Source organism: Anabrus simplex, chromosome 1 (assembly GCF_040414725.1).
Source record: "Anabrus simplex isolate iqAnaSimp1 chromosome 1, ASM4041472v1, whole genome shotgun sequence".
Lineage (NCBI taxonomy): Eukaryota > Metazoa > Arthropoda > Insecta > Orthoptera > Tettigoniidae > Anabrus > Anabrus simplex.
Genome location: NC_090265.1, coordinates 1,068,224,787 through 1,068,250,851, shown reverse-complemented (window position 1 = coordinate 1,068,250,851; position 26,065 = coordinate 1,068,224,787). Strand labels below are relative to the sequence as shown.

At 39.1% G+C, this 26,065-nt stretch overlaps 1 protein-coding gene across 6 annotated transcripts in view; it reads left to right on the top strand.

The window, feature by feature from the left end:
- The window catches only part of Crag (DENN domain-containing protein Crag), a 579,187-nt gene that overhangs the window by 277,603 nt on the left and 275,519 nt on the right, over positions 1-26,065 (top strand). For 4 of the 6 annotated variants that reach the window (XM_068225393.1, XM_068225394.1, XM_068225390.1 and 1 more), the window contains exons 15-19: positions 5-207; positions 9,212-9,338; positions 9,439-9,635; positions 14,038-14,228; positions 14,750-14,845. In XM_068225393.1, the coding sequence (XP_068081494.1) occupies positions 5-207; positions 9,212-9,338; positions 9,439-9,635; positions 14,038-14,228; positions 14,750-14,845 (814 nt within the window). The remainder of the gene's footprint in view (positions 1-4; positions 208-9,211; positions 9,339-9,438; positions 9,636-14,037; positions 14,229-14,749; positions 14,846-26,065) is intronic. The other 2 variants (XM_068225392.1, XM_068225395.1) reach the window with 2 other exon arrangements.

Genomic DNA, 26,065 nt, shown 5'->3' with positions numbered 1-26,065 from the left:
TAAGGGATTCAACTTAAACCCTCTACTTCTGAGTCGCAAAGAACTTAAGAACTTCCTTGGAGTTGGTACCCGTTTGACTGGTTGCGTGCCTGGAAGTCCAATGGCTCGCCGAACAAAACACGAGATCAAATCAGCTCAGAAATTAGCACGGAAACACGCATCATCTCCTGAACTTTGGGCCAGATGTTTGTTGGGAACGTGTTATAGGTTAGTTAAAATTATTTATTGATATGGTTATTTATAATTCATCACTTTGTTCCAGTAGTGTGGCCAGCTTATGGCATGGTATATACAAAGTAGGATCCAAGCATTTGGGGACTGCATGTATGTGGTAAACCATGAGCGTGTAGTTAAAGCATAAAGCATCATTGTCTGAAATTCATTATTAAATCCCTCCCCTCCATAATGAGAAGACTTTTGCCCTGTGCACTGTGAAACAGTAGTGAAGACAAATAAGTTGTTCTATTGTTTATTATGTCTATACTGTGAAGTATGAAATATAGATTTTCTAGAGCAGCATTGGCATTTTAAAGAATACTGAGAATCCATCACCTGTAATGGATGCTCTGGTCAATTTGTGACAAAATGGACAATGGTACCTTCTCCAGGACAACAGCCCAGTTTCTCACCAAACATAGAACTTCTCTACTTTAACATAATGCCAATTCACAACAAGGAGCTTTTGTAGATTTGATGTGTCAGCATTAAAACAGAGCTGGTGGTTCTAGAATTGGTCTTTTCAGCCATGTAAAAACTCATAATTACCAACATTGATGCACTTGGAAGACAGTTGTTATATTTGCCTGTGATTGAATGCCTATGATTCACCTGGCTTAACCGCCTGCAAATAATACTTTTCCAAGGATGAACGAGAATCTGAAGGGATGTCATTTTGCATCTGCATTACAAGAGGTTCCAAAAGATAGCTTTTAGCATTGCTTCCAGAAATTATGCCAACAGTGGCAGGAATGTAATGTCGCTCCAGGAGATTACTTTGAAACTGGTAGTGTGTTAGAGTTTTAAATTATTCACAGTAAGAAACTATACATTGAGTGCCTGAGCATTTAGATCCTACCTTGTATGTCTTGTATGTCTTTTCATTCAGCCATCAAATATTTATCAAATAAGAAGATGAAGATAAAAAATAATGTTATTAACAAACATCAGTTTTTCTGGTCGCAGTATATACTTTTAGCTATTTATAATTGGTATGTACAAAATAAGCCATTTAACCCTCGGATACTCGTGTAGGCTACAGGTGTAGTCCAGTCATATATTGTGTTGTAGTACAGAGCATATTCGTTGCCAGGAATGTTGATACTCTCTATAGCTGCACATCAATGTTGCAATTAACTGGCGACTGTGTTTCTGGCTTGACTCGCCATTTAGGCGCCAGATGGATTAGAAGCGGTCTGGGCTACTATAGTAGCCTGCATGAGCATTGCTGTTTCAGTGCTGACAATGACTGAGCAAAGGAAACTTCGCTGCGCAGGCGGCCAAGTAGATTACTTTCAAATCAGTCAGTGGTTAGATGATAGTAGTGATAGTATTGTTAGCGGTGATAGTGACGATAGTGATCACGGCATACTTATACACGAATTACACCAAACTGAATCTGAAGAAGGTACAAGCAGTGAGGAAGATACCACGTCCGAGTGTCCAACGACAAATGACAATGCAGGTACTGGCAGCAATCATTTCAGATGGTTCACTGCCAAGGAGAATTTTAAGTGGCTAAGGGATCATCCATGTACTAATGTGCGTACAAGAGCCCATAACTTTATCATGCACTTTGCTGGTCCTAAGGGAATTGCTCGTACTGTGAAAACTGAACTTGAATGCTTAGAACATTTTATAGATAGCAATATAATACAGATGATAACCACAGCGACACATATGTATGTATTTAAAGTTAAGAACTACATATGTATGTAGGTGAATTAAGAGATAAGTTTGAACATGATCGTGATGCAAAATTTACCGATACTATAGGAATACCTGTTTTGATAGAGTTCTAAAATTTCTTAAAAAAACTCACAGAAACCCTAAGACAGTTAATTAACCTGATATTGTTTTTATTTATGTACCATGCAAATATGTTCTAATGTAGGTATTTGGGTATACATATAAATAAATTTAAAAGCTGTAATTCTTTTATTTCTGTTTCCATGGCAGATTTCCCTTAGTGTGAGATGCGATGACATTTTTCTTCAAGGGTTTTTATTTCCTCTTCTCAACAAAAGATAAACCTATATATGGTCTTCAAATTTGGCTTATAATATTAATATATACTACTATTTAAGATATTATTATCAAAGAAACCTAAAAATAGTGCGTACAAGTTATTCAGATTGAATTTCAGTTTGGGCTACGTATGTAGCCCGCACAAGTATGCTGCGTCAATTCCTAGCGCGAGTATCCGAGGGTTAATATTGTAATACCTTTCCCATACATGAACTCTGTTGCAAGCATACACTGACTTCCAGAAATCTGCTTTATTATGTAATTTTATCTCCTTTTAATCTGTTATTCTTCATGCTGAAAGTAACTTTGCCCATGATAATATTCTTTAAGTTATTCAAATGTGTTGTTCATGGTGTGGGTTCCTGTAGTCTCATCCTGATTTGTGAACTAGGGACAACACCTGAGTGGCCCAGTAAGTGGTCGTAGAGTCAGGATACCAGTTGCTATGGAATGGAAGGTGGCATCTCTGACATATTATGATTCATGACCCTCCTTGTGCTCAGATAGCTAGGACTATACAATTCACCAATGCTCCCTAGCCCATTAGAGGAGAGATCCTCACTGGGACTGTTTGAAAATAAGGTAGCATCCAGCTTCACAGAATTTACCAAACTCAGAAGATTTTGAGCAAGCCTTGGACCTATGGGAGTAACAGAGTCCCACTTCCATTTGACAGGTGAGTGTCTCCTTGGAAACAACTTGGCAAACAAAATGGAACTCAATGGGGAGGTATTAATATTAATATTATTGTGGAAAAGTTGGAAGAGGACAATTGGCCAAGAAATGACTAAACTACAGGAACTCTAAAGGGCAAAAAACTTACATCTAAGAGGATAGTAAGAGAAGAGAAAGAGAAAAATGGAATGAGTTTGTGGAAAAGTTGGAAGATGACAGCAGAGGAAACAAGAAACTTCTTTACAGAGTAATTAGAAACAAGCAAAATAACCTAGAAGACATGAAGGTAATAGAGCAGGATGATGGAGCAGTAGTACGAGAGGAAGATGGAATCAGAAGATAATGCAAGACTTTCTTTGACAAGCTCCTGAATGGAGAGGCATCAAATGTAATTCAAAACAGAGAAGAATCTGGAAAAAGTGAAGTGCCCAGCAAAAATACGGAACCACCAATCACACGGCTGGAGATAGAGATCCCAGATCAACTCAAAAACAATATCTGCTGTCGAAACAACAAAATAGATCGCCATCAACCATAACATTTTTGGTGTTTTATTTAGTTTAAAGTGTAGATATGTTATTCAGACTTCATCAATGGTTTAAATTAAGACTATAAATTGTGTCATATCAGTGTTTATATCATTATTGGTTATATGTGTGCTTATGTCTTCCAATTGGAGTGTGGCTGAAAATGACCCAATATATATGCAGTCGAAACTAGTCCCAGTTTTATAAGACAATATACAAACTAATAGTTTGATAGTGATCAGTTGTCAATACAGACCATAATGAAATTCATAACTTATAATTCATAACTTCAAAAGTATGAAGTATGAAGAAAGGGAAAGCTGCAGGAATAGATGAGTTCAGTGTGGACATGTTGAGAGCAGGAGGAACCCCAGCAGTCCAATGGCTATATAGACTCCTAAATGTAGTATGGCAGCAAAATACCATCCCAGAAGACTGGAAGAAAGGTATAATTGTACCTATATTCAAGAAAGGCAGCAGACAGAAATGTACCAACTACCATGGCATCACTACTCTCTCATGGATTAAAAGTTCTGGAAATAATATTAAAGGGTAGATTACAAGAAATTGTAGAACCACTTTTAGAAAAGGAACAATATGGCTTTAGGCATGGAAGATCAACAACAGATCTTATGTAAATTTGCTGTCAGGATGCTAATGGAAAAACATTGGGGAAAAGAGAAGACTTTATATCTACTGTTCCTTGACAACGAAAAGGCCTATGACAGCATACCAAGAGAGCTTATTTGGGAGTGCCTGAGAAAGCTCTAAGTTCTAGACAGTCTAATTTCAAAAGTTAAGATGCTTTACGAGAAAACCAGAAGCTGTGTACAAGTTGGTTCTGGACTATCAGACTGGTTTGAGACAAAAAGGGGAGTACAATAAAGTAGTGCTTTGTCGCCCCTATTGTTTATCATTGTAATGGATACCATATTAAAGGCGCTAAAAGAAAAGGGGCAGCAAGATTTAAAAGCATTTGCATTTGCAGATGATGTACTAATTTGGGGTAACTCAGAAAAAGATGTGGAAGAGAGACTGCAGGGGTGGAGTCAGGAGTTTGAGAGATATGGATTAAACATCAACAAGGCTAAAATGGTGGTGTTGAAGGTACAGAAGGGTGACAATCAGCCAGAAATCATGCTAAATGGCACTAAGCTGGACAGTGTCACAGAATTTAAGTACTTGGGTAGTATAATGTCCAAGGATAACTTAGCTAAATATGAAGTAAACAGTCGAATCAGCAAAGCAATACATTTTTACCTCCAAGTAAGACAGCTACTATGGGATAAACAAGTGCCACTCAAAACCAAGATGACACTGTATAAATTATACTACACCCCTGTCCTCACATACAGCCTGGAAACCGCTACATTAACAAGAAAGGACAACTCGAAACTCCAAGCAGCAGAAATGAAGTTCCTACCCACAATGATCCAGAAGATCAGGAATGAAAAAGTCAGAGAAGACATAGGACTAGAAGACTCCTTACTCCAGAAGATCCAAAAGGCAAGACTGAAGTGGTTTGGTCATGTGAAAAGAATGAGTGCCAATAGGTCTGCAAGAAAAGAGTATGAAAGAGAAGGGGAAAGAGACCAGTGGGTAGACGTAGAGAAAAATGGACAGACTTAGTGAAGAAGGATGTAGAGGAGAGAGGACAGGATTGGGAGCGGATTGTGAATGAAGAATGGTTCATGGACCGAACAAAATGGAAGGGGCTCGTATACAACACCTGAGAAACTGGAGTTGGTCAACGATATGATGATGATGATGATGATGATGATGATGATGATGATGATGATGATGATGATGGAAGAAAGAAAGTAGAACTGGCTGAGTCAGAGAAGAGGATGTGTCTGGATGTGTTAGAAGGCAATAATATTTAGGTATAGGGAGGTAACAAGGAAGAGATTGAAGATGATAAAGTACTTAACAGGGGTTAAAAGGGGAAGGGCAGGTTGTGGGGTAGGACTGTTCAACGGAAAAAATGCTGCATGCAACATAAAGTGAAATCTGGCTGCAGGCGATAAAGGGTTAGAAAATCTGCAGGACAAGGAAATTAGACTGAAGTATTATCCGTACACTTTATCTTGGTGCATTTACACCCTAGTGCTGCATCGGTCGACCTCGGCAATCTTCGAGATTCGTACTGGCAACCTTTGAAACACAAACTATGAATCGCTTAAGCATCATTGTGTGACATCTGGCGTACACTTTACGCACTAGTACTGTTGTTGTTTACACAACAAAGCCAAAGTATAGAATTCATGCTAGGAACAAGATTCGCATCGAGAAATGTTTTATAATGTTATAATGTGTGTGTGAGACATAGTTGTTGGCTTAAGATGATAACGGTTTAGAAATTTCATATCGATCGATCATATTCTCAATTCAATTCAGTTGGCAGCACCAGGCAGCACTATCGATACCGGGACAGCTCCCTCCTTACTCCTCACCACCGTACACAAATGCACCAAGATAAAGTGTGCGGATAATACATGGATATGATTAGTGAAAAGTTCCAAACAGCAGACAGGTTCAGGATATGGAAAGAGAATGGGTGGCATACAGAGGTGCTGTAGTAGAAAAAGAAGGGAATGCCTAGGAACAACTGTGTGTAAAGATGGGAAAATTCAGATATCTTGGTGGAATGACAAAGTGAGGGCAGCTTATAAATAGAAAGCATATCAGAAATATCTCCAAACAAGGTCTGGTGCAGACAGGGACTTGAACATAGATGAAAGGAGCAGAGCAAAACCAATAATTATTGGACCCTGAAGATGTAGTGGGAAGAATTCAGTAATAACCTGGAAAGGCTAGGCCAAGCTGCAGCATAACCTTTCTGGACAGTAATAAAAAATCAAAGAAAGGGAGGAATAAGGGGAATGAATAGTGTTTTGGGTAAATCAGGTGAACTCATAATGGTCTCGGGGAAGCATTGGACAAAAGAAAAGAATCTATTCTCAGCGTAAAAGGAAATGTTTCTGATGTGAACAACTAAGCTTATGGGGATGAGGATATGATGTAGGCAAAATTATGTTTGAGGAAGTGGAAAGGATGTCATGTAAACTCTATTGTCATAAAGCAGCAGGAACAGATGAAATTGGACCTGAAATATAGTGGGAAGGCATAGGGTAATAAGATTAACATGCAATGTTAGTAAGGTACCTTCTGTTTGGATGAAAGCAGTAGTTGCACCTATCTATAACCAAGGGCACAGGAAAGACTGCAACAACTGTCGATGTAATTCATTGATCAGTGTATCAGGCACAGTGTTAACTGGCATTTGGGAAGGAGTTTCCGATCATTGGTTGAGGGTAAATTGAATGACAACCAGTGTTGTTTCAGATCACTGAGCGTCTGTCAGGATCAGATTTTCAGTTTGTGCAAGATAATGAAAAATTCTATGAGAGGAATAGACATTTATGTTTCTTCGATCAAGAGAAGGCATATAACAGAGTACCGAGAGAAAAGATTGTTAGTCATTTTGGGGGACTATGAGATTGAGATTAAATCAATCAAAGGTATTTATGTTGACAATTGGGCTGTAGTGAGATTTGATGGTGGAATAACTTCTTGGTTCAAGATACTTACAGGGATTAGACAAGGCTGTAATCTTTCACCTTCGTTGTTCGTAGTTTACATGGATCATCTGCTGAAAGGTATAAATTGGCAGGGAGGGATTCAGTTAGGTGGAAATACAGTAACCAGTTTGGCCTATACTGGTGACTTGGTCTGAATGACAGATTGTGCTGAAAACCTACAATCTATTATTTTGGAACTTGAAAATAGATACAATGAGTGTGATATGAACATTAGCTTTTCCAAGACTGAGGTGATGTCAGTAGGTAAGAAACCTGAGAGAATTGATTATTAAGGTGGGAATACAAAGCTGGAACAGGTAGATAATGTCAATTATTTTGGATGTCTATTCTCCCAGGATTGTATTATAGTAAGATTGTGTTAAGGTGCAGTAAAGCGAATGCAGTGAGTTCGCAATTGTGATCAACAGTATTCTGTAAGATAGAAGTAAGCTCCCGGACAAAACTATTTTTACATCAGTCTGTTTCCAGACCAGCTTTGCTTTACCGGAGTGGAAGTGGGTGAACTCAGGATATCTTATTCGTAAGTTAAGAAGTAACAGACATGAAAGTAGCAAGAATGATTGCTGGTACAAACAGGTGGGAATAATGGAAGGAGGGTACTTGGAATGAGGAGATAAAGGGTAAGTTAGGAATGAACTCTATTGATGAAGCTGTACACATAAATCAGCTGTGGTGGTGGGGTCATGGGAGGCTAATAGACGAGGATAGGTTACCTAGGAGAATAATGGACTTTGTCATGGAGGGTAAGAGAAGTGGAGGGAGACCAAGGCAAGGATAGTATCCGTTTCTAATAATTTAAAGATAAGAGGAATGGAACTAAATGAAGCCACAGTTCTAGATACAAATAGAGGATTGTGGCGTTGTTTAGTAAATTCACAGAGGCTTGGAAACTGAATGGTGAAAGGCATAACCGTCTATAGTTATGTATCTATGTATGTATGTATGTATGTATGTATGTATGTATGTATGTATGTATGTATGTATGTATGTATGTATGTATGTATGTATGTATGTATGTATGTATGAATGCACATATGTATGTAGGATGGTTAGAGCAAAAGTCACTGCAAATTCTTTTTTTCTTGCAGATATGTGAACGGATACACAAACTGCTATTTGTCACGTGGAATCTATGCAGGCATAGTGTTTATTCACAACAGGAGATGGCTCTGTGATTGCTGGTAATAGCACAGAGAGTACTGTGAAATCAGTTATGTGATGAGTGTCTTGCTTGATGGAAGTAACCTATGTTGAGCATTGCACATATATCAAAATAGCCGTTCTCCGAGAGAGAAATGCGAGAGAATGTTGCAGTGAATTGGTGAAAGCTCTCGGGAATAATGCCCTCCCATACCATACAATGGCATGGTGGTTAGAAAGGTTTCAGCAAGGAGGTGTGGCAACCAGTGATCGGCAACGCTCGGGACGACCTGTCAGTGTGTGTACCGACGTGGCACTTGCCATCATCAAACAGCTCCTAAAGGAAGACAGACGATGGATGCTGCTGGAGGTAGAGAGGGCAAGAGGCATCGCAAAAGACATGACGGCACGTGCCACGTCTGTCTGCACACTGATAGGTCATCCCGAGTGTTGCTGATCACCTGTTGCCACATCCCGTTGCTGAAACTTTCCTACCCACCATGCTACTGTATGGTATGGGAGGGTATTATTCCCAAGGGCTTCCACCAATTCACTGCAACGTTTTCTCACATTTCTCCCCCAGAAAATGGCTATTTTCATGTATGTGCGCTGCTCAACACAGGTTACTTCCATCTCATACAACACTTATCACACAACTGATTTCACAGTGATCGCTGTGCTACTACCAACAATCCGAGAGCCATCTATTACTGTGAGTACACACTATGCCTGCATAGCTTCCACGCGACAAATAGCAGTTTGTGATCCGCTCACATATCTGCAAGAATAAAAATACAGTACTTGCAACGACTTTTGCCCCAACTCTCGTATGTATGTATGTATGTATGTATGTATGTATGTATGTATGTATGTATGGTATTCAACTGTTATTTTAAGGTAACTTTTTAAAGATATATTAGTAAATTTTTGAAAACTCTCTTTTTAAAAGATTCCATTCTGGGGCATAGTGTTGTTTTTTTAATAATACTGAGAACTAATTGGTGACTTTATTTTTTCATCTAGCATCTGGTTCATCCATTTACCGAGCTACACTAAGTCCATGCCTCGTACCAAAGTTCCGGCATGTCTTCGCTCTGCATATCAGCTCCTGGACAGGATTCATAAACTCAAGTTAAGACCAACAGATGAGGTTAGGAGACTCAGTGTATTTTTTAATTATTTTTTTTTTCCACTTCAGTTCATATTCTATGCTTAATTCATGACATATTGTTTATGATGATCCATTATAGGTATGTTACCGAGTAATGATGCAGCTTTGTGGGTTGTATGGTCAGCCAGTTCTGGCTGTGAAGCTGTTGTCTCAAATGAAGCGGAATGGTCTGCAGCCAAATGCCATAACGTACGGCTTTTACAATCGTGCTGTACTTGAGGCTACCTGGCCCTCTGATGGAAACAGTTCAAGCCAGCTTTTGTGGAACAAACTCAGGTGAAATGAAATGAAATGAAGATACAGAAAATTAACTTGAATTGTGTACATTGAATTCTGGCTAAGTGTAATTGATACTTGTCTAAACAGTGTTTCAGATATGTTGTACATAACTTTTCATGTTCAGGGTGGGTGGGAAGTAACTCCCTATTGTAATATGGTAATAAATCTCTTATCACTTTCAACACTACCATATTTTAACATGGATCCTGGCTGTGAACTGGGTCTTTTTGCTCATTTTTAACACGTTATTATGGAACAGTGAAACATATTACATGCCTGATTTTTGTACCGTATGAAGGTGTCAACCATCCAAAATGAAGATGTTAATCAACAAGTAAATATCTGAAGTAATTTAATTATACTAGTCTTATGAAAAACATATGAAAAACATGAAAAAATTAGAACGGAATTTTTTTTTAACATTGAGGTTATACCAATAAGCTTGCTGAAACAATAAAAAAATAATCATTTAATGCAACTACTTATGCTACAAATAAACACAAATGCAGTGAAATAAAATATTTACCTATTTAGGAATAGTTTGTTTTCGTATGGTAGTCCTGAAAACATTGGACTATATACAGTCCTACTTTGCACTCCTTGCACCACCATATACTCTCTTTTCTGACACGCTTACCACTTTCCTTCTTGCCCCTGTCTGAGCATACTTTGCAATAACGAGTAGCATTCACTTTATTGTTCGTTGGAGGAACCTTTTCTGGAAAATGGTGAGCAAAAGTCCTGTCAACACTGGGGGAGGGAGTAGGTTCCAGCCTTGTGTTGTCTCCTCCTTTAGCTGCTAACCGCGAACTGATCACTCTCATGTAATCCACAAGAGATATCTTTGATTTTGAGATCTCTTTATATAGAATGAAACCATTCACAACAGACCTAAGGAACAAATAGAAGAAGAGCTTTTTCCACCATTTCATTGTCTTCTGTGCGAATGGGTAATAACTGTTCAGTTGATCTGCTCTATCAACATCAGTTTTATTTATATTGTAATTGATGACTACGTCAGGCTTTAGTTTCTGTACGACACCACCCTCAATCTACCAAAAAACAAGTGTAGTGGAAGCCTTATGTTTTGTTGAAAGGCATAAAACATCCCGCTTGCTCTTCCACTTCACAGCAAGAAGGTGCCCTTTCCTCAAAAATATCATCTCGTCCTTCTTCAATTTCTTTGTCTTGAACGTTGGTGGTAAACCCTTCCTGTTTTTCATGACAGTTCCAACAGCCAGGGTTTTCTTTTGCCACAGCATATTCAGTAGGGAGGGGCTATTATAGCATCTGTCCATATAAATACAGTGGCCCTTACTGAAAAACTGTGAGCATAATCTATCTACAAGAGCCTGAATGCTGTTGTCATCGTTCCCTGTGGATCCCGTATATGTTTCACAATTCAGTACGTAGCCTGTTGCCGCATCGCAAAGTACATACATTTTCATACCGTACTTATTGGGCTTATTCTTGATATAAACCCTAAATCCTATTCGACCAAGGAAGGGACATATAGCCTCATCTATTATTAGGTTCTCATACAGCTTAAAACTGGCAATGCATTTGTGCACCAAAAAATCAAAGAAAGGCCTAAGTTTATGTAGTGGGTCATGATTAGGTTCCCCCTTCTTGATTGATTTATTTATTTATTTATTTAATCATGTCAGAAACATACATTATACTTACAATAATAATAACAGGACAATAACAAATCTGGTACTATAATCATTAATCACTTCTGATGATGGCAGGTAACGATGTTATTTAAGCTCTTCATAAATACAAAATTAATTAAATGTGGTGTGACCAGTAAGCGGCTAATTTACAAGCTTCCTTGGTAGCGTCCATCACATTCTGGAGAGAGCAAGTAGTTGGACACAAGTTACAAGGTGGCATTGTCATTTAGGTGCAACATAAATAAAATTCCGGAAAATCTATAACGACTCAAGAATCAACTGGCAAATCCTGTCTGATAAAAGGGATCAATACACCAATAATCACTAAGTTTGGGTAGCTTCACCACACACATATGAAAAATTGTTCAAAAAAAACATTCATTTTGTGAAGTTTTACTGCAGACCACCGGTACCACATGGAATTTTCCTTCAGTTTGCCCTGACGTTTCCTTGCCGCAATTGTCGTACCTCAGTATCTGATAGTTTCTGTTTTTATATTTTTGATCACATCGTCACTAAAAAATTACTGAAACGATCCATTTTGTCACTCCCCGCGCAAAACTGAGTAGAACCAGATGCTGACTGGAAGACAGGTAGCTGTGGTTGGTCATCTGTTTCTGACCATCATCAGGTTCAGATGATCTAGCAGATGTTCCCGGCACAGGTGAATCATTAGCCTGTGTCTCTTGATCTAAACGAAAAAAATTAACCCAAATTTCTGTAGGCGAAGTATTTCTATCCTTTGTATTTGGAGTAAAATAATACAGCTAAACACTTACGTTCCAAAGTGACAAAATAAATAAAAATCTTACCTGAACTATCGCTTGATACGTTATCCGGTTCGTAAGCAGGGTCGTCATCACTTTCATCCATCTCTGAACCCGCGTCTCCCGATAAAATATCCAAAATATCACTATCATTGAGCCGGCATGAAGACATGTTTACACAGTAACACAGCTGACAGCCTGACAGATTTGGCGCGCGCAACACACGGCACACAGAGTGCTTCGGTAGAGGTCACGGCAAGAAGAAATTAGCCTGTTTATTGTTTCAGTTCGAAATTCCCGATATCTGCTGCATTCTAGTGGTCACTAGATGAACTATTACCTCCAGCCAAGGGATGGGAACCGTACGTGATACGTGCAGCTGGATATAAACGCACGAGAAGAATTACGCCCGTATCACATACGGGCGCTGTCCAGAAGCAGGAAAGCAGTACGCCCGTATCCCATATGGGCATAGTGTTGAAAGTGTTAATATTTATTTTATTTGACCACAACAAGTTTTGCTGTTTAGTTTTAACACGGAAGAAATCCTATGGATTAACATTTAGCACTTGAAACTATCATTTTGCACCAGTCTTTGTAACCGACGGGGTATATTTTCAACTGAATTTTGCAGGAATTCTTGAGGGACCTTAGTGAGGATTTGGTGAATACGATCTTTCAGGTCATTTAAAGTTGTTGGTTTGGTGTGATAAACCTCTTCCTTCGCCCAACCTTGTTGAAAGAAGTCGCATGGAGTGAGATCAGGACTCAATCAGTCAATCATTCTCTAATGATCTGCATTTAGGGCAGTTACCCAGGTAGCAGATTTCCTATCTGTTGTTTTCCTAGCCTTTTCTTAAATGATTTCAAAGAAATTTGAAATTTATTGAACGTCTCCCTTGGTAAGTTATTCCAGTCCCTAACTCCCCCCTCCGTGCTGGCCACTCCTGCTGATCATTGGCGACCCAATCAACTTCCTGGAAAACATTCCAGCCAGTCACGGACATCGAGTGCAAAATGTGGTGGGCTCCATCTTGCATCAAAATGAGGTCATTGATATTATCCCAAGTAGAAACAATTAGCCAAACTTCATTTTCCAACATGGCTAGGTACTGTTCTGTGTTCATGGTGTTTTCAGGAATGAATGGACTCACAAATTGCTTAGATGCCATGCCACACCAAACTGTGACCTTAGGGCAGCTTTGAGACTTGTCAGTTGTGGCCCCTGGATCATTCTCTGCCCAGTAGTGACAGTTGTGTCTGTTAACAAACCTTCCAACGTGAAAAACAGCTTTGTTGCTCCGATGTTCTCAAACGACTGCGGCCAGTCTTCATACCAACTCAGCATGATCTCACCATACTCCATTCGATGGTCACAATCTTCCGGCTATAGCCTTTGACAGGAATGTGGCTTCCACGGACGAAAATTTAATTATTTTTTCCTGAGCATTTCTTATGGTATGACAGGGGAGACCACTGTCACAAGCGGCTTGTCTTGTTGTTTTGTGAGGGCTTCTTGTGAACGTATCCTGCACCCTCTTCCTGTGACCTGGATGTTGAGGGACGACCACTTCTTAGAGTATCCGTCACAGTTCTGTGTTCATCAGTTTATTGTGACAGTTCTTGATGGTCTTTGAGTCCAATGTAGTGCGAGGCCCATGCACTGTCCGCCACCATCTATGCACCTGCACAATGGAATGCCAGACTTCGTAGCGGGCGGCCACCTGAGCTCTCTCCTGCACCAAGATACGATGTTCCATTACTGATCAAGTTCTACCACTGTAAAGAAAAGATGCATTAAATCTCATAAAAAATTATTGATATATACAAAAGTTATTTACAGTTTACAATAGGGAATTACTTCTCACCCACTCTGTATAAGACGTGTTTTAAATTTACTCCTTGTCTATCTTTCATATTTTACAGACATTATTTATATTACGAGCTTATTTTCAGAAATGTGATATTGGGAGCAGCTCTATTCCGCCGTTCTGGGATTCGTCGCCGGATGTCGGAAGATGCAAATTCTTTGGCAGATGCTGCTGATGGTGTGTCACATACATCTGTAGATAGTGGTAATTCACATGAATCTTCTACTATTCCTGGATCTAACGAATCAGCTGATGCTAGAGCTAAAACCATAGCAGGTGAGATACTTCAAACAGCCCGAAAAGATACCTTGAAGTAATATTTGTCTTGAAGTCTTTGCCATTTTGTACATTCTTTTTTCATAAAGGGGATAGAAAAGTATTTCAAGAAAGCTTAGAGTGTACCTGATTGAAATTGTGTGTTGTGTCAGTGATTTGTGTTTTTACATTAAAATCTGTTCAAAAATTTTCTCATATACAGAAAGAAAGGCATCAGCACTCAAATTAAATGATCTACTTCTTAAAGATATGTTGTTTCAAAGAATGCTTATGATGTATTTTTCTTTCATGATAGAAGTTTGATGATGAGGATGATGATGATGATGATGATGATGAAGATGATGACGACGATGATTTAAATTCAGCAGACATTTGTATTATAGCTATGTAGTCATGAACTTAATTTCATATCCATACACAGTTGTTCTCTTGTAGGTTGCTGTACCTGCTGAATATTTTACTCTAGTTTGTTTTTTCTCTGTTGGGGTCTTGTAGTTGTCTTTGTTTCTCTGTTGGGCCAGCAGGCAGTGAAGGAGATACGGGATACAACTCTAGTCTCAGTGTGAATGCGAAGGAGACTTTACTCGAGACAGAACAACAAGAGCTGCTTAGTAGTGGTATGTGCTGCATTGCCTACTAACAACTTGCAGCATCACTTTTTTTTTTTTTTTAACAAGAAGGATACTAGATGATTTGCTTCTGTTTCCATTTTTGGGATAGTTTTTAAATGGAATTTACTTGTTGTTTTTTTGTTTATTTTTTCCCTTCTATTTTGTTAATGTTGTCAGTTTATCTTTTATCTTTAATAAATGTTGTTTACAGATCACAAAAGATGAAGTAGATCATCTAGCAACCCTTCATAGGGCACATGTGTGTGTGTTTGAATTAATTTTTAGGTGAATATTTTCCACTCTTATGTTACTAGAAGCTTCATATACTGCAGTCATTGGTCTGTTCTAAGCAGTAGATTGGAATTAGAATTTTATTTTTCAGTAACTAATTGCTATAAAGCTTCATATCTACTGATCTTATTTGGGGGCTCTGCTGGCATTAAGTTTTCGGCTACTTAACCAGGTGTTCGTCTGTGGCATGTGCTTGTTCTACTAACATCTAGCTTGATCACAAGGCATTAGAAAAATTGTGGTAATGTGTACTTTGGGTGAGTGTTGTTTAAGGGGGCGAAGCAATATCTTATCAGCCCCATTCACAGATTTATTTATACTCTTGAACTAATATATTTATATGTTAGTTACTATTTTGGGGCCGGGTGAGTGGCTCAGATGGTTGAGACACTGGCCTCCTGACCCAACTAGCAGATTCCATCCTGGCTCAGTCCGGTGGCATTTGAAGGTGCTTAAATACATCAGCCTCGTGTCGGTACATTTATTGGCACGTAAAAGAACTCATGTGGGACAAAATTCCGGCACGTTTTTGTTTCCGTAAACCATCAATAAGTAGTTAGTGGGACGTAAAAACCAATAACATTATTATTTACTATTTTCAGATGGAATTATTTGGAGAAGGTCAGTTTAAAAATTGAGTGACATAAAGCGAATGTGTTCATTATCGAGTAGAATATCAGTATTTCAATTCCTATTGACAGATTGTTCCTCAAGTAACTATTTAACATGAAGAGTAGGTTCTGAGATTCTCTTGTGTGTGAATCATTCTAATGGAATCAGTTAATGCATTTATCAGACAAGGATAGGATTAAGTTTCTAGTCTTGAGATTGCCCACATTTCCAGTTCTTCCTGGTTGGATAACTGCTACCTGAAAAGCCTTTTGGAAATTATTTCTAAGCATGTATTTTATGTATTTCAATTGTGCATAATAATAATAATAATAATAATAATAATAATAATAATAATAATAATAATACATCCCTGTCTAAAAAAGAAAGAGTTCAAAAGACATGAAGCACATTTAAAGTAATGAACAACACACACAAAACATAAGTACAAAGATTGAACTAGTGTGGGTACCAGAAATAATAGAGTGGAGAGATAGGATAAATACGAGTATATATATACACAAGAAAACAAGGACAAACTACACATATTCTTATCTTCCTACCTGTACCATGTCTTCAGTTACTATTACAGTATATCTCCTTGTAGTTTCTCTTTCTTATATACAAGGAGAAAAGAAATTGAACTAATTGCATGAGGTAGTATGAGTCATCACCCTCTGCCATTTGATCGGGGATCATTTTTGTCTGTGATGCATCATGTTACTGCATATTTATCATTTGCATACAGTGTTAAATTGGTTGTATGTTGTGAACTTATACAGCTATGGAGAAATACACCTAAATAGAACTAACTGATGTATTTTGTGCGTACTGCACAGCAGACTGCTATGGGGGAGCTGAAGAGAAGCTGTATCAGTGTCATCCAAATCATTGTGCATCACAACATTAGATGTTTGTGGCTGTATATCAAGATCTGCATGAAAATGGTATAATTTGGAGATTATCTAGACAGGGCTCTATGCAGACATTGCCTCATAAGGAACATTTTTTGACATACATGGAAGTAATTCCTGCCACAGGCACAGATGCAATTGCATACAGCATGTGAACTAGGCAGCTCAGTGTATGGAAACTTCTCCTTGAGCAGATGTTGCACCCAAGTCACTTGCAGTATGTACAAGACATATGCAATTTGGGTGGTAGTAGCTGAAGCAGAGTCGATTGCAGCCAACATTATTTTTTCCTGAACATCTTTTAACAGTGAAGCATACTTCACATGTGAGGGAATATTCAGCATGCATAATTCCCATGTGTGGGCCAATGAAATTGCAATGGTATATTCTTTCAGGCATGTCAACACAGATTCCAAGTAAATGTGTCAGGCAGTATATTTGATGACTACCTGCCTACTTTGTACCAATGCAGTTTAGTGGCATTGTCTATCTGAATTTCGTTGAGGGAGTTTTGCCTTAATTATTGCAAGTTATGCCCGTCACCAGAAGGTGGATTATGGTGCCGATATAATAGGTGGCACATTGTACTGTTCATATGTGGGAACATCTGAATTAATTATTTGAAAAAACTCCCCAGTCACCTGATTTGACCCCATGTGACTTTTCATGGGGGGGTCGTATGAAGGCTCTCATGCTTGAGATTTCTATTTGTCAGGACTTATGCAGCAGCCGGTGACTTCCAAACAACAGTGGACTCTTGACTCATGTTCAACAATCCATGGCCTATCAATCTAAATTGTGTGTCAAGGCCATCGTAGGTCATTTTGAAGCTTGACTGAAATGTGATCTGAGTATGTATCTATTGTATACTGAGAACGAGGACTCAGTCCCTGTCAGCTGCTGTCTCAGGATTTAGGCTTCCATGTTGACACTATCATACACGGTACTAAGTTATATTTCCATGTCGAATTAGCAGTTGTACTCCTCTTGATTTAAAGCTGAAACTTGTACAAGGGTTGTTAATAATGTTGTCACTCCACAGATTCCAGAAAATATTGTCATGAAATACGTACTTCAGCAGTCTCGATTCAACTTGACGTCTATTAATTTTTGTACATGTTATCAATAAGAATAGCCCAGGTAATATCTCTCTGGGAACACAACGTTAATCAGAAGCAAGGTCTTGCTTCCCCAAATTCAGCTGAGAGAATGAATGTCAACCGGCGAACGACGTCTAGCAAAGGAATGACGTCTGGCAAATGAATGACCCAGTAACCCACTGTGTTAACAACTGGCGAGTGTGTGTCCTTGTAGAACTCCTGTGCATTGCTCTCGCACGTGCCGGAAGTATCACCAAATTCAAGACACTGTTTTATTATCCTCCAACGTTCTTTCTACCTGTAATATTATGATTAGTGATAATAAAAATGTAGTTGTTGTTGTTATTATTATTATTATTATTATTATTATTATTATTATTATTATTATTATTATTATTATTATTATTATTATTATTATTATTATCATCATCTTTTATAGGGACTTGATTAAGGCCTCTGATGATGACCTTATCCAGAGCCTTGCTCATAGAGGTGGGTCTGACATTAAACGTCTTAAGAGACATGTCGGTGACAACCTCTATGACACGGGGGCCTTCATCTTAACTTTCAGTCTTGAGAAACTGCCCGAACGTATTAAGGTATCCACGTACACACTTACTGTTCGGCCATATTTTCCTTCTCCTATATGGTGTACAACTGCCAGTGGTTTGGCCACACTTCACCACGCTGCCAGGGATCAGCGATATGCGGGACATGTGGAAAAGCGGCGCATGCCGGTGCAGAGTGCACACCACCACCAGTGCGCGTTAACTGCACGCTTATCTAGAGGCTCGGAAGAAGTACAAATCAATGGCTCCTCCAGAATTATCCATCTCCTTTGCAAATAAGGCCGCTAGTGTACTCATATCTCCCATAAGTTTTGTACCCTCTGTCCCACCATCACTTCCGCAAACATCAAGTAATCGTTAAACCACAGGTTCAACAGTATGCAAGCACATCATTGCCGAAGACATCTGGGAAGAACTCTGGTTGCAACCAGAGTCGATGGACAGAGCTTTCTTCAAGAGAACCCGTTCCTGATAAGCAATGCTGTGGAAGGTCTTGTTCGTGAAGTAGATGAAATGAGGAAATTGCGGGATGGAACTCTTCCCAGACACATTCAGCTGGGAAGTCCTCCCTCACAAGGGCGGGGGAAAAGACTTCCTCAACAAGGGCTGGAAAATCACCTCCAGCCATCCTTCCACTGACCGAAAAAAGGAGGAGAAAGGGAAGCCTAAATGTGTACCTACACGTTTGGGGAAGAAACCTTCTCCAGCGAGAGGAGGTGGGGGGGGGGGGGGGGGGTGCAGGTTCTCCAAAAAAGCGTGGCAAGTCATCTTCCAGCCCTCCTCCAAAATGTTTGAAAACGGTGGACAAGAGTACCCGATCACTTTCTGGGGAACGAAGTTCTCCCAGGAAGAAGGTCCACTGCTCGCGAGACAAAGTCTCTCGTAGTGCATTGGCACTGCTGGTGGCTCTAAGTAGCTTATGCAGTGGCCTCCACGGTATGCACTATTTATGCATCTTGGTGGGTGTGTTATTTACCGAGTGAAGAGCTCCGACATCTTCAGCGACGAAGTACCGCTCCATACTCAGGTAGATGCAATTGCAGTTCACGCTCTGTTGCCAGTAATGACAACAGTGTGCAACGTGTACATTCCTCACCGGACTACGATCTTGAAATGCATGCACTACAAGATCTGATCGCTCAATTACCTCCTCCTTTTCTCTTGGTGAGAGACGTGAACACCTGTAACACACTGTGGGGTTCTCCGTCTTCCTGTGCTAGGGGGAGAATGCTCGAAAGTTTGATCTTTGTGTGCTAAACACAGGGGAACTGACTCATTTCAGCAGCACACATGGCACATTCTCACACCTGGATGTCACTTTGTGCAGCCGTGCGCTGGTTCCCCTGCTTCAGTGGCAAGTACACCTCTGTGATAGTGACCACTTCCCGATTATTTTATCTCTCTTGAATCAAAGAGAGTCTGAAGTACCCAAGCGCTGGTTACTTTAGTGGGAAAATTGGCCAGAATTTTCCAAACGCGCAGTGATGGCCGACGATGATATGCTGGAGTCTGTTGGCGAACACGTTTATTCCATTACTACCAGAATTTCGGCTGCTGCAGAGGAAACAATTCCTTCTTTGTCCAGTATTCCTTGCCAGAAATAGGTCCCATGGTGGACAGATGAAATTGCACCAGCCATACATCATCACCAACGGGCTTTTAAGCGTTATCGCCAGAATCCTACGATGGCCAATCATATCACATTTAAGTGTATGCGCACGAAGGCCAGTTTTTTGATTCGAGAAAGTAAGAAAGCTACATGGGAAAAGTATGTGTCTTCCATGACGACACGTACTCTGTCATCACGAGTGTGGACAAAACTCCGCCGTATTTGTCGGAGTACAGAATGTGCCCTCAGTCCCCGGAATCTCCATTAATGGAGATGTAGTTACGATTCCTTCAGTCAATGCAGACCACGTTGCATCACATTTTGCAGATACGTCCAGCTCCAGGAGATACGACTCTGCATTTCTTCCAATTAAGCCCAAAGCAGAGGCACACCATCTCTCTTTCGCCTCTAGTGCTTTGCATCCCTACATTGTGCCTTTCACGGAGTGAGAGCTGCGGAGTGTACTCGCGCTATGCGGAGACACAGCTCCTGGACCTGACAAAATCCACAATCAAATGCTGAAGATGTCTCAAGGATATCCTCACCCTATTCAACAGAATATGGAGTGATGGTGTGTTTTACATCTCAATGGCTTGATGGAATTGTGATTCCAATTCCCAAGCCAGGTAAAAATCCAAAACTTCTGGATAGTTATAGGCCAATATGCCTTATAAATGGCCTTTGTAAGCTATTTGAAAGGATGGTAAGTGGCATCTTGTGTGGGCCATAGTAAAAGGTCTCTTGTCTAACTACCAGTGTGGTTTTCACTCTCATCATTCTACCAGTGAACATCTGGTCAGACAGGAGAGTGCCATTCAGGAGGCCTTCCTCCAGAAGGAACATCTAGTCGCCGTGTTTTTTGACCTGGAGAAAGCTTATGATACTACCTGGCAATATGGGATTCTCTCCACACTACACCAGTGGGGATTTGGGGGAAATTTGCCAACGTTTATTGAAAACTTCATGTCCGTCCGGCTCTTTCGAGTCTGAATAGGGAATTCATTTTCTCAATATTACGTTCACAAAATGGAGTACTTCAGGGATCGGTAATGATTGTCACGCTGTTCGCAATCTCCATCAACGGCATAGTTGCAGCTGCTGAGCCCACAGTCATTCCATCGCTGTATGTAGACGATTTAGCTCTACATTTCAGCTCCGGAAGTGTGGCGTTTGCTGAGAGATGGCTACAGCAAGCTATTAACCAAGTCGACAGATGGGCCCTGCAACAAGGTTTTCGATTTTCAATGGCGAAAACCTCAGTTGTACACTTTTGTGGTCATCGGCTTGTGCACCATGAACCAGAGCTCCGCTTGCAAAACAGCGCCTTACCAGTGGTAAACACAGACGTGCCAAGTCTCCCAATTTGAGCGGGAGACTCCCGATTTTTCATCGTTCCTCCCGATCTCCCGATCGCTTGGTCCGATCTCCCGATTTTCAGAGCAATGTCCGTAATTTTCGTATTATTTTAAACTCCCGCGGATTTCCTCGTTCTATCGATATATGGCTGAGTATGGCTGGTCGATAGTAGTTCTAATAATGATACCAGATGGCAGTACGGGGCACGGCAGCCAGTCATGTGCTGTTCTTTGGTCTATAATACAGTCATTCTCTTTGCAAGCGAGTCAAGCGAGTAACATTCTCTTTGGAGTAACCTAACCTCAGAAACATAGTCTTTCTACCCGGGGCAAGACCTGCAGAAGTGCTCGTGTTGTGCCTTAATATTTGTTTTGGCCAAAAAAAAAAAAAAATATGATGCAGTGTTTAAAAGTGCTTGTAGGGAAGAGTTTCCGTGTTTGAGTGAATCCAGAAAGGGACCAACGTTCACATTCTGTACTACATGTAGGTTTGATTTTGCAGTTACACATGGCGGGAAATGCGATATACTCAAGCACATGCAAACGAAAAATCATAAGGAGAGTGTTCAGTGTGTAGAAAGAAACCAGAAACTGAACTTTTCATGTAAAAACCAAGATGTAAATCCTGTGACGAATGCCGAGGCATTATTTACGTCATTTATAGTAGAAAATAACCTGCCTGTAAATTGTGCCGATCACGCGCTACCTTTGTTTCGCAAAATGTTTCCTGATTCGGAAATCGCTAAACGATATGGGTGTGCTAGAACGAAAACAGCGGCTATCATTACAGAAATGTGCATGGAAGAAAGAACGAAAATTGTATCACATTTGCAGGTGAATGCATTTTCTGTTGCTACTGATGGTAGCAATAAAAGTGACTTGAAGATATATCCCATTGTTGTAACATTTTTTAGGCTTGAACTCAATGAAATTCAGAGTTGTCTACTCTCTGTGCCCAATTTAGAAGGGGATGTTACTGGAGCTAACATTACCAATCTTTTGTTCTCAACTTTTGGGGAATTCTGCATTCCATTAAAAACTGCCTAGCTCTTGGCGATGATAATGCTCCAGTAATGGTAGGATTAAAGAATGGTGTGGCAGGATGTTTGAAGCGGGAAAATAGTAACATAATCATCGTAGGCTGCTCTTGTCGCCTAATTAATCTTGCTGCCGAGAAGGGTGCGGCATGCTTGCCCGTAAATGTAGATGAAAGTGTAATTGATATATTTCATTATCTGGAAAGGTGAGCTAAGAGGAAATAAAAGTTCAGAGAATTTCAGACTTTACACAACACAGAGATCAGGAAAATTCCGAAGTATTTGCCTACTCGATGATTATCACTAAGAAGGTGTTTAGATATGATTTTGCTTAAGTGGGACCCTTTGGTTACATTATTCAGGAGCGAAATTGTGAGTAAGGATTCTCAGATGGGAACTTTGAAGACTTACAAAATTCCTAAGCACAGTTTAAGTGCAGATGTGTCTTGTTTGTCTGAAAACGTTAAGGATTGTTATAACATTTCACCTCACTCCTCAGTTAAAAGGAAAAGACAGTCACCAGTTTCACTAAAAAAAATGAAACTACTTATGACACTAAGAGCCATGCATTGTCACGTGAAGAATGACTTTTCATGTTCCTTCCATCAAATTTACATAAATCTTTTTGCCTTATTCTCTCAAGTTTTATGGATATCTTTCAGAATCCAAACGTAGCTCTTCAGTCAAGTATGCCACACATCCACTTATTGGGTCAGTTTTGGAGGAACTATTGAAGAATGTGATGGCAAGTTATGTGAAACCAGACGTTATTAAAAGATCCTCCTCTCTTCTTGATGTAGATTATCATACTCCAGCAAATTAAAAGGATTATTGTGATCTGATGATAGGGAACTCTGCGTTTGTTTTAGTGAACACCCTGAAGTCTGAGGAAAGGTGCATATTCTTTTAGAAAGTGTTTCTCTTCATCGTGTGACTACATTGTACACTAATTTCCATTTAAAGATGAAGTTTTAATTAATGCAGAAGTTGCATATATTTCTGCTATATGTAAGGCATCATTTTCTAGCCTTAGATTTTTCATAAACAAGTGTCCGAACATTTTGACTAGTGAAACGGAGCATTTGGATAAAGAAGCTGATATTCTGCACTCCCAGTTCTGTAACTTTCAGCTCGAAGAAACAGACCTGGTAAAAGGAAGAACTGATGTTCAATGGGCATTTGTAGGTCAGATGAAATCAGCTGATGGTGTACTTAAATATGACAGGCCCTCTAAGGTGATGCTTGCTATTTTGTCAATTCCACATAGCAATGCAGAATGTGAAAGGATTTTTAGGAGAGTCACAAAGACAAAAACACAGTTCAGATCCTTGCTGTCTGAACAAACCTTGGAGAAACTTTTAACCTTGAAATCAGTTCAGCAAGGCGAGTGCTTTGAGCAAAAATTTTGTTCCGAGTTTCTGAAGAAGGCTAAGTCAGCTACTGGTGTGTTGAACAACAATTAGTCGTAATGTGATCACAATGTTGAAGGATGAGAAGTCACATGTTCCTACAGTTCAGGTATGTCCAGTATTTAGTATTCACATGTAAATGATGGAATATATATATATATGTATGGGCAAATTGAATTGTTAATGTATTGAATTAAATGAATTTGTACATGTTCTGCCATCAGTGATGTGTCGCAATACGTCGCGATTCGCTGCGAAATTTCTCCTGAATTTTCACTTTTGAAAGTTGGCATGTCTGTAAACACTGCAGATTCCTGGGTCTCCATTTTGATGAGAGACTAACGTGGCAACCCCACATCCGTCAGTTGAAGTTTGCCTGCATGAAGAGACTAAAGATGCTTAAGTTTCTCAGCGGCACTTCGTGGGGGGCTGATCGTGCGGTGCTGCTGTTTTTTACACGGCAATGGTCCTCTCTCGAATTGACTGTGGAAGTGCGGCTTTTTGGTGACGCAAGTGTGATAACGGGTACAACTTTAAAACAATGTTCTCTTACCCATGGATAACTAATGCAGATATCGATCTTGAATTATTATGGTTATTATTATTATTATTATTATTATTATTATTATTATTATTATTATTATTATTATTATTATTATTATTATTATTATTACTACTACTTGTATGTATGGCTGTGATGTGTTTACATCCTTTTAGTATTAGTATTATTATTTACGTAGTTAAATGATCGTGTTGTGTATGAGATTGTCATGTACATAGACATTTATATCAGTTCCGTTAATGTAAATACCTGTAAATGAATATTATAATGTATTTTTACCTGTATGTTCAACCCTCTACCCTTCCAGCCTTTGAAATGTGGCACCGGCATAAGACAATCCCAGGGTCGTTTACTGGGGGACTACCCACAGAGATATCTTCGAATATTATGAACTAACCTTAAATCATTAAGCAGGAAGGATAAGAGAGAAGATAAAATTAAATAAAAAGATCTGAATGAGAACCTTTTAGTAAAAACAGAGATTTATTGAAGTAAAAGGTTAAACTTTGGCAAAGTAAAATTCCTACACAAATAAACAAAAATTCGGACTGTACATGGATACGTCATTCATTACCTTCGTCAGCTCGTATGAAAATTTGGTTCAATTTTACACAATTATTTACTTTAAGTCACTCCCTAATATCATTATCTATTAAGAATTTGTCAACCTAAGTTATCAAATCAATGTTCCTTCTATGTCAACTATGACCATGAAAAACCAACAATCTTATCCATGAATTCAAAGTTCATCCAAATGCATAACTTAATTGAGTTCATATTACATCTCATTATCATTTACCAACATTACTCCACTAATTCCCTTTGGTTTTTATTATGTTTGGTTGACGCCATATTTCAAAAAAAAAAAAATATTAATGTAGTTGACCATCATTACATCCATCAATTTCGTCAGAGTGACCTTTGGAATCCAAAAAGAAATAAATTCAAAATACATCCCTCTACTAATGAACTTGCTCTCCTGTATCCACTTTCCATACTTTCAAAATTATTCACTTATTAAGTTATAAAATCTTGTTATTATTATTAAATTATTTAAATTGTTACAATACCTTCCATCATGCAATCGTGAAGCTGTTTGAAATTATTAAATCCTGACATTTGTTTGATCATTCATGAACTCCATAAGTTATTAAATTTAAAAATCATTAAATCACTAATGATCATTAAGTCTGAGGTCATTACATCATTTTAAAAATCATTAAATCTGAAATCATTAACATTATTCAGTCCTCCAGTTTGTTAAATCATTCTTAAAATTGTTAAGTCCTCTCAATTAAATCATTCTTTTATATCGGCTTCCTCCCCTCATCTATATACAGTTAACACGGAACGTGACCGAATCGATAATTACCTCAGACTCGAATAAATTTAACTTACTATTCCAATTCATCATTGAAAAGAAAAATATTTCACATACGCATAATCAGCTGTTTCACTAATACATAAAATAAACACAAACTCTGTAGCAAAGGACCTACACTAAATTGAAATTCCATCAAACTTATTCTACACTGAATCTATGACAATAGGACAGAACAATATTGCTGCAAACACATCAACCACAAGTGAAATGAATTCACACATCAAACAAAGGTTGCAACTACAAACCAGAAGTTGCATTGCCAAATGCATAGTAAAATACACATCACATATGCAGCAAACACAAAATCAGTCAAATACATAATTACCAGGAAAATAATGTTCATTGACCTGGCCGGGTGTCGAACTCCGACCACCTGAATCGCAACAT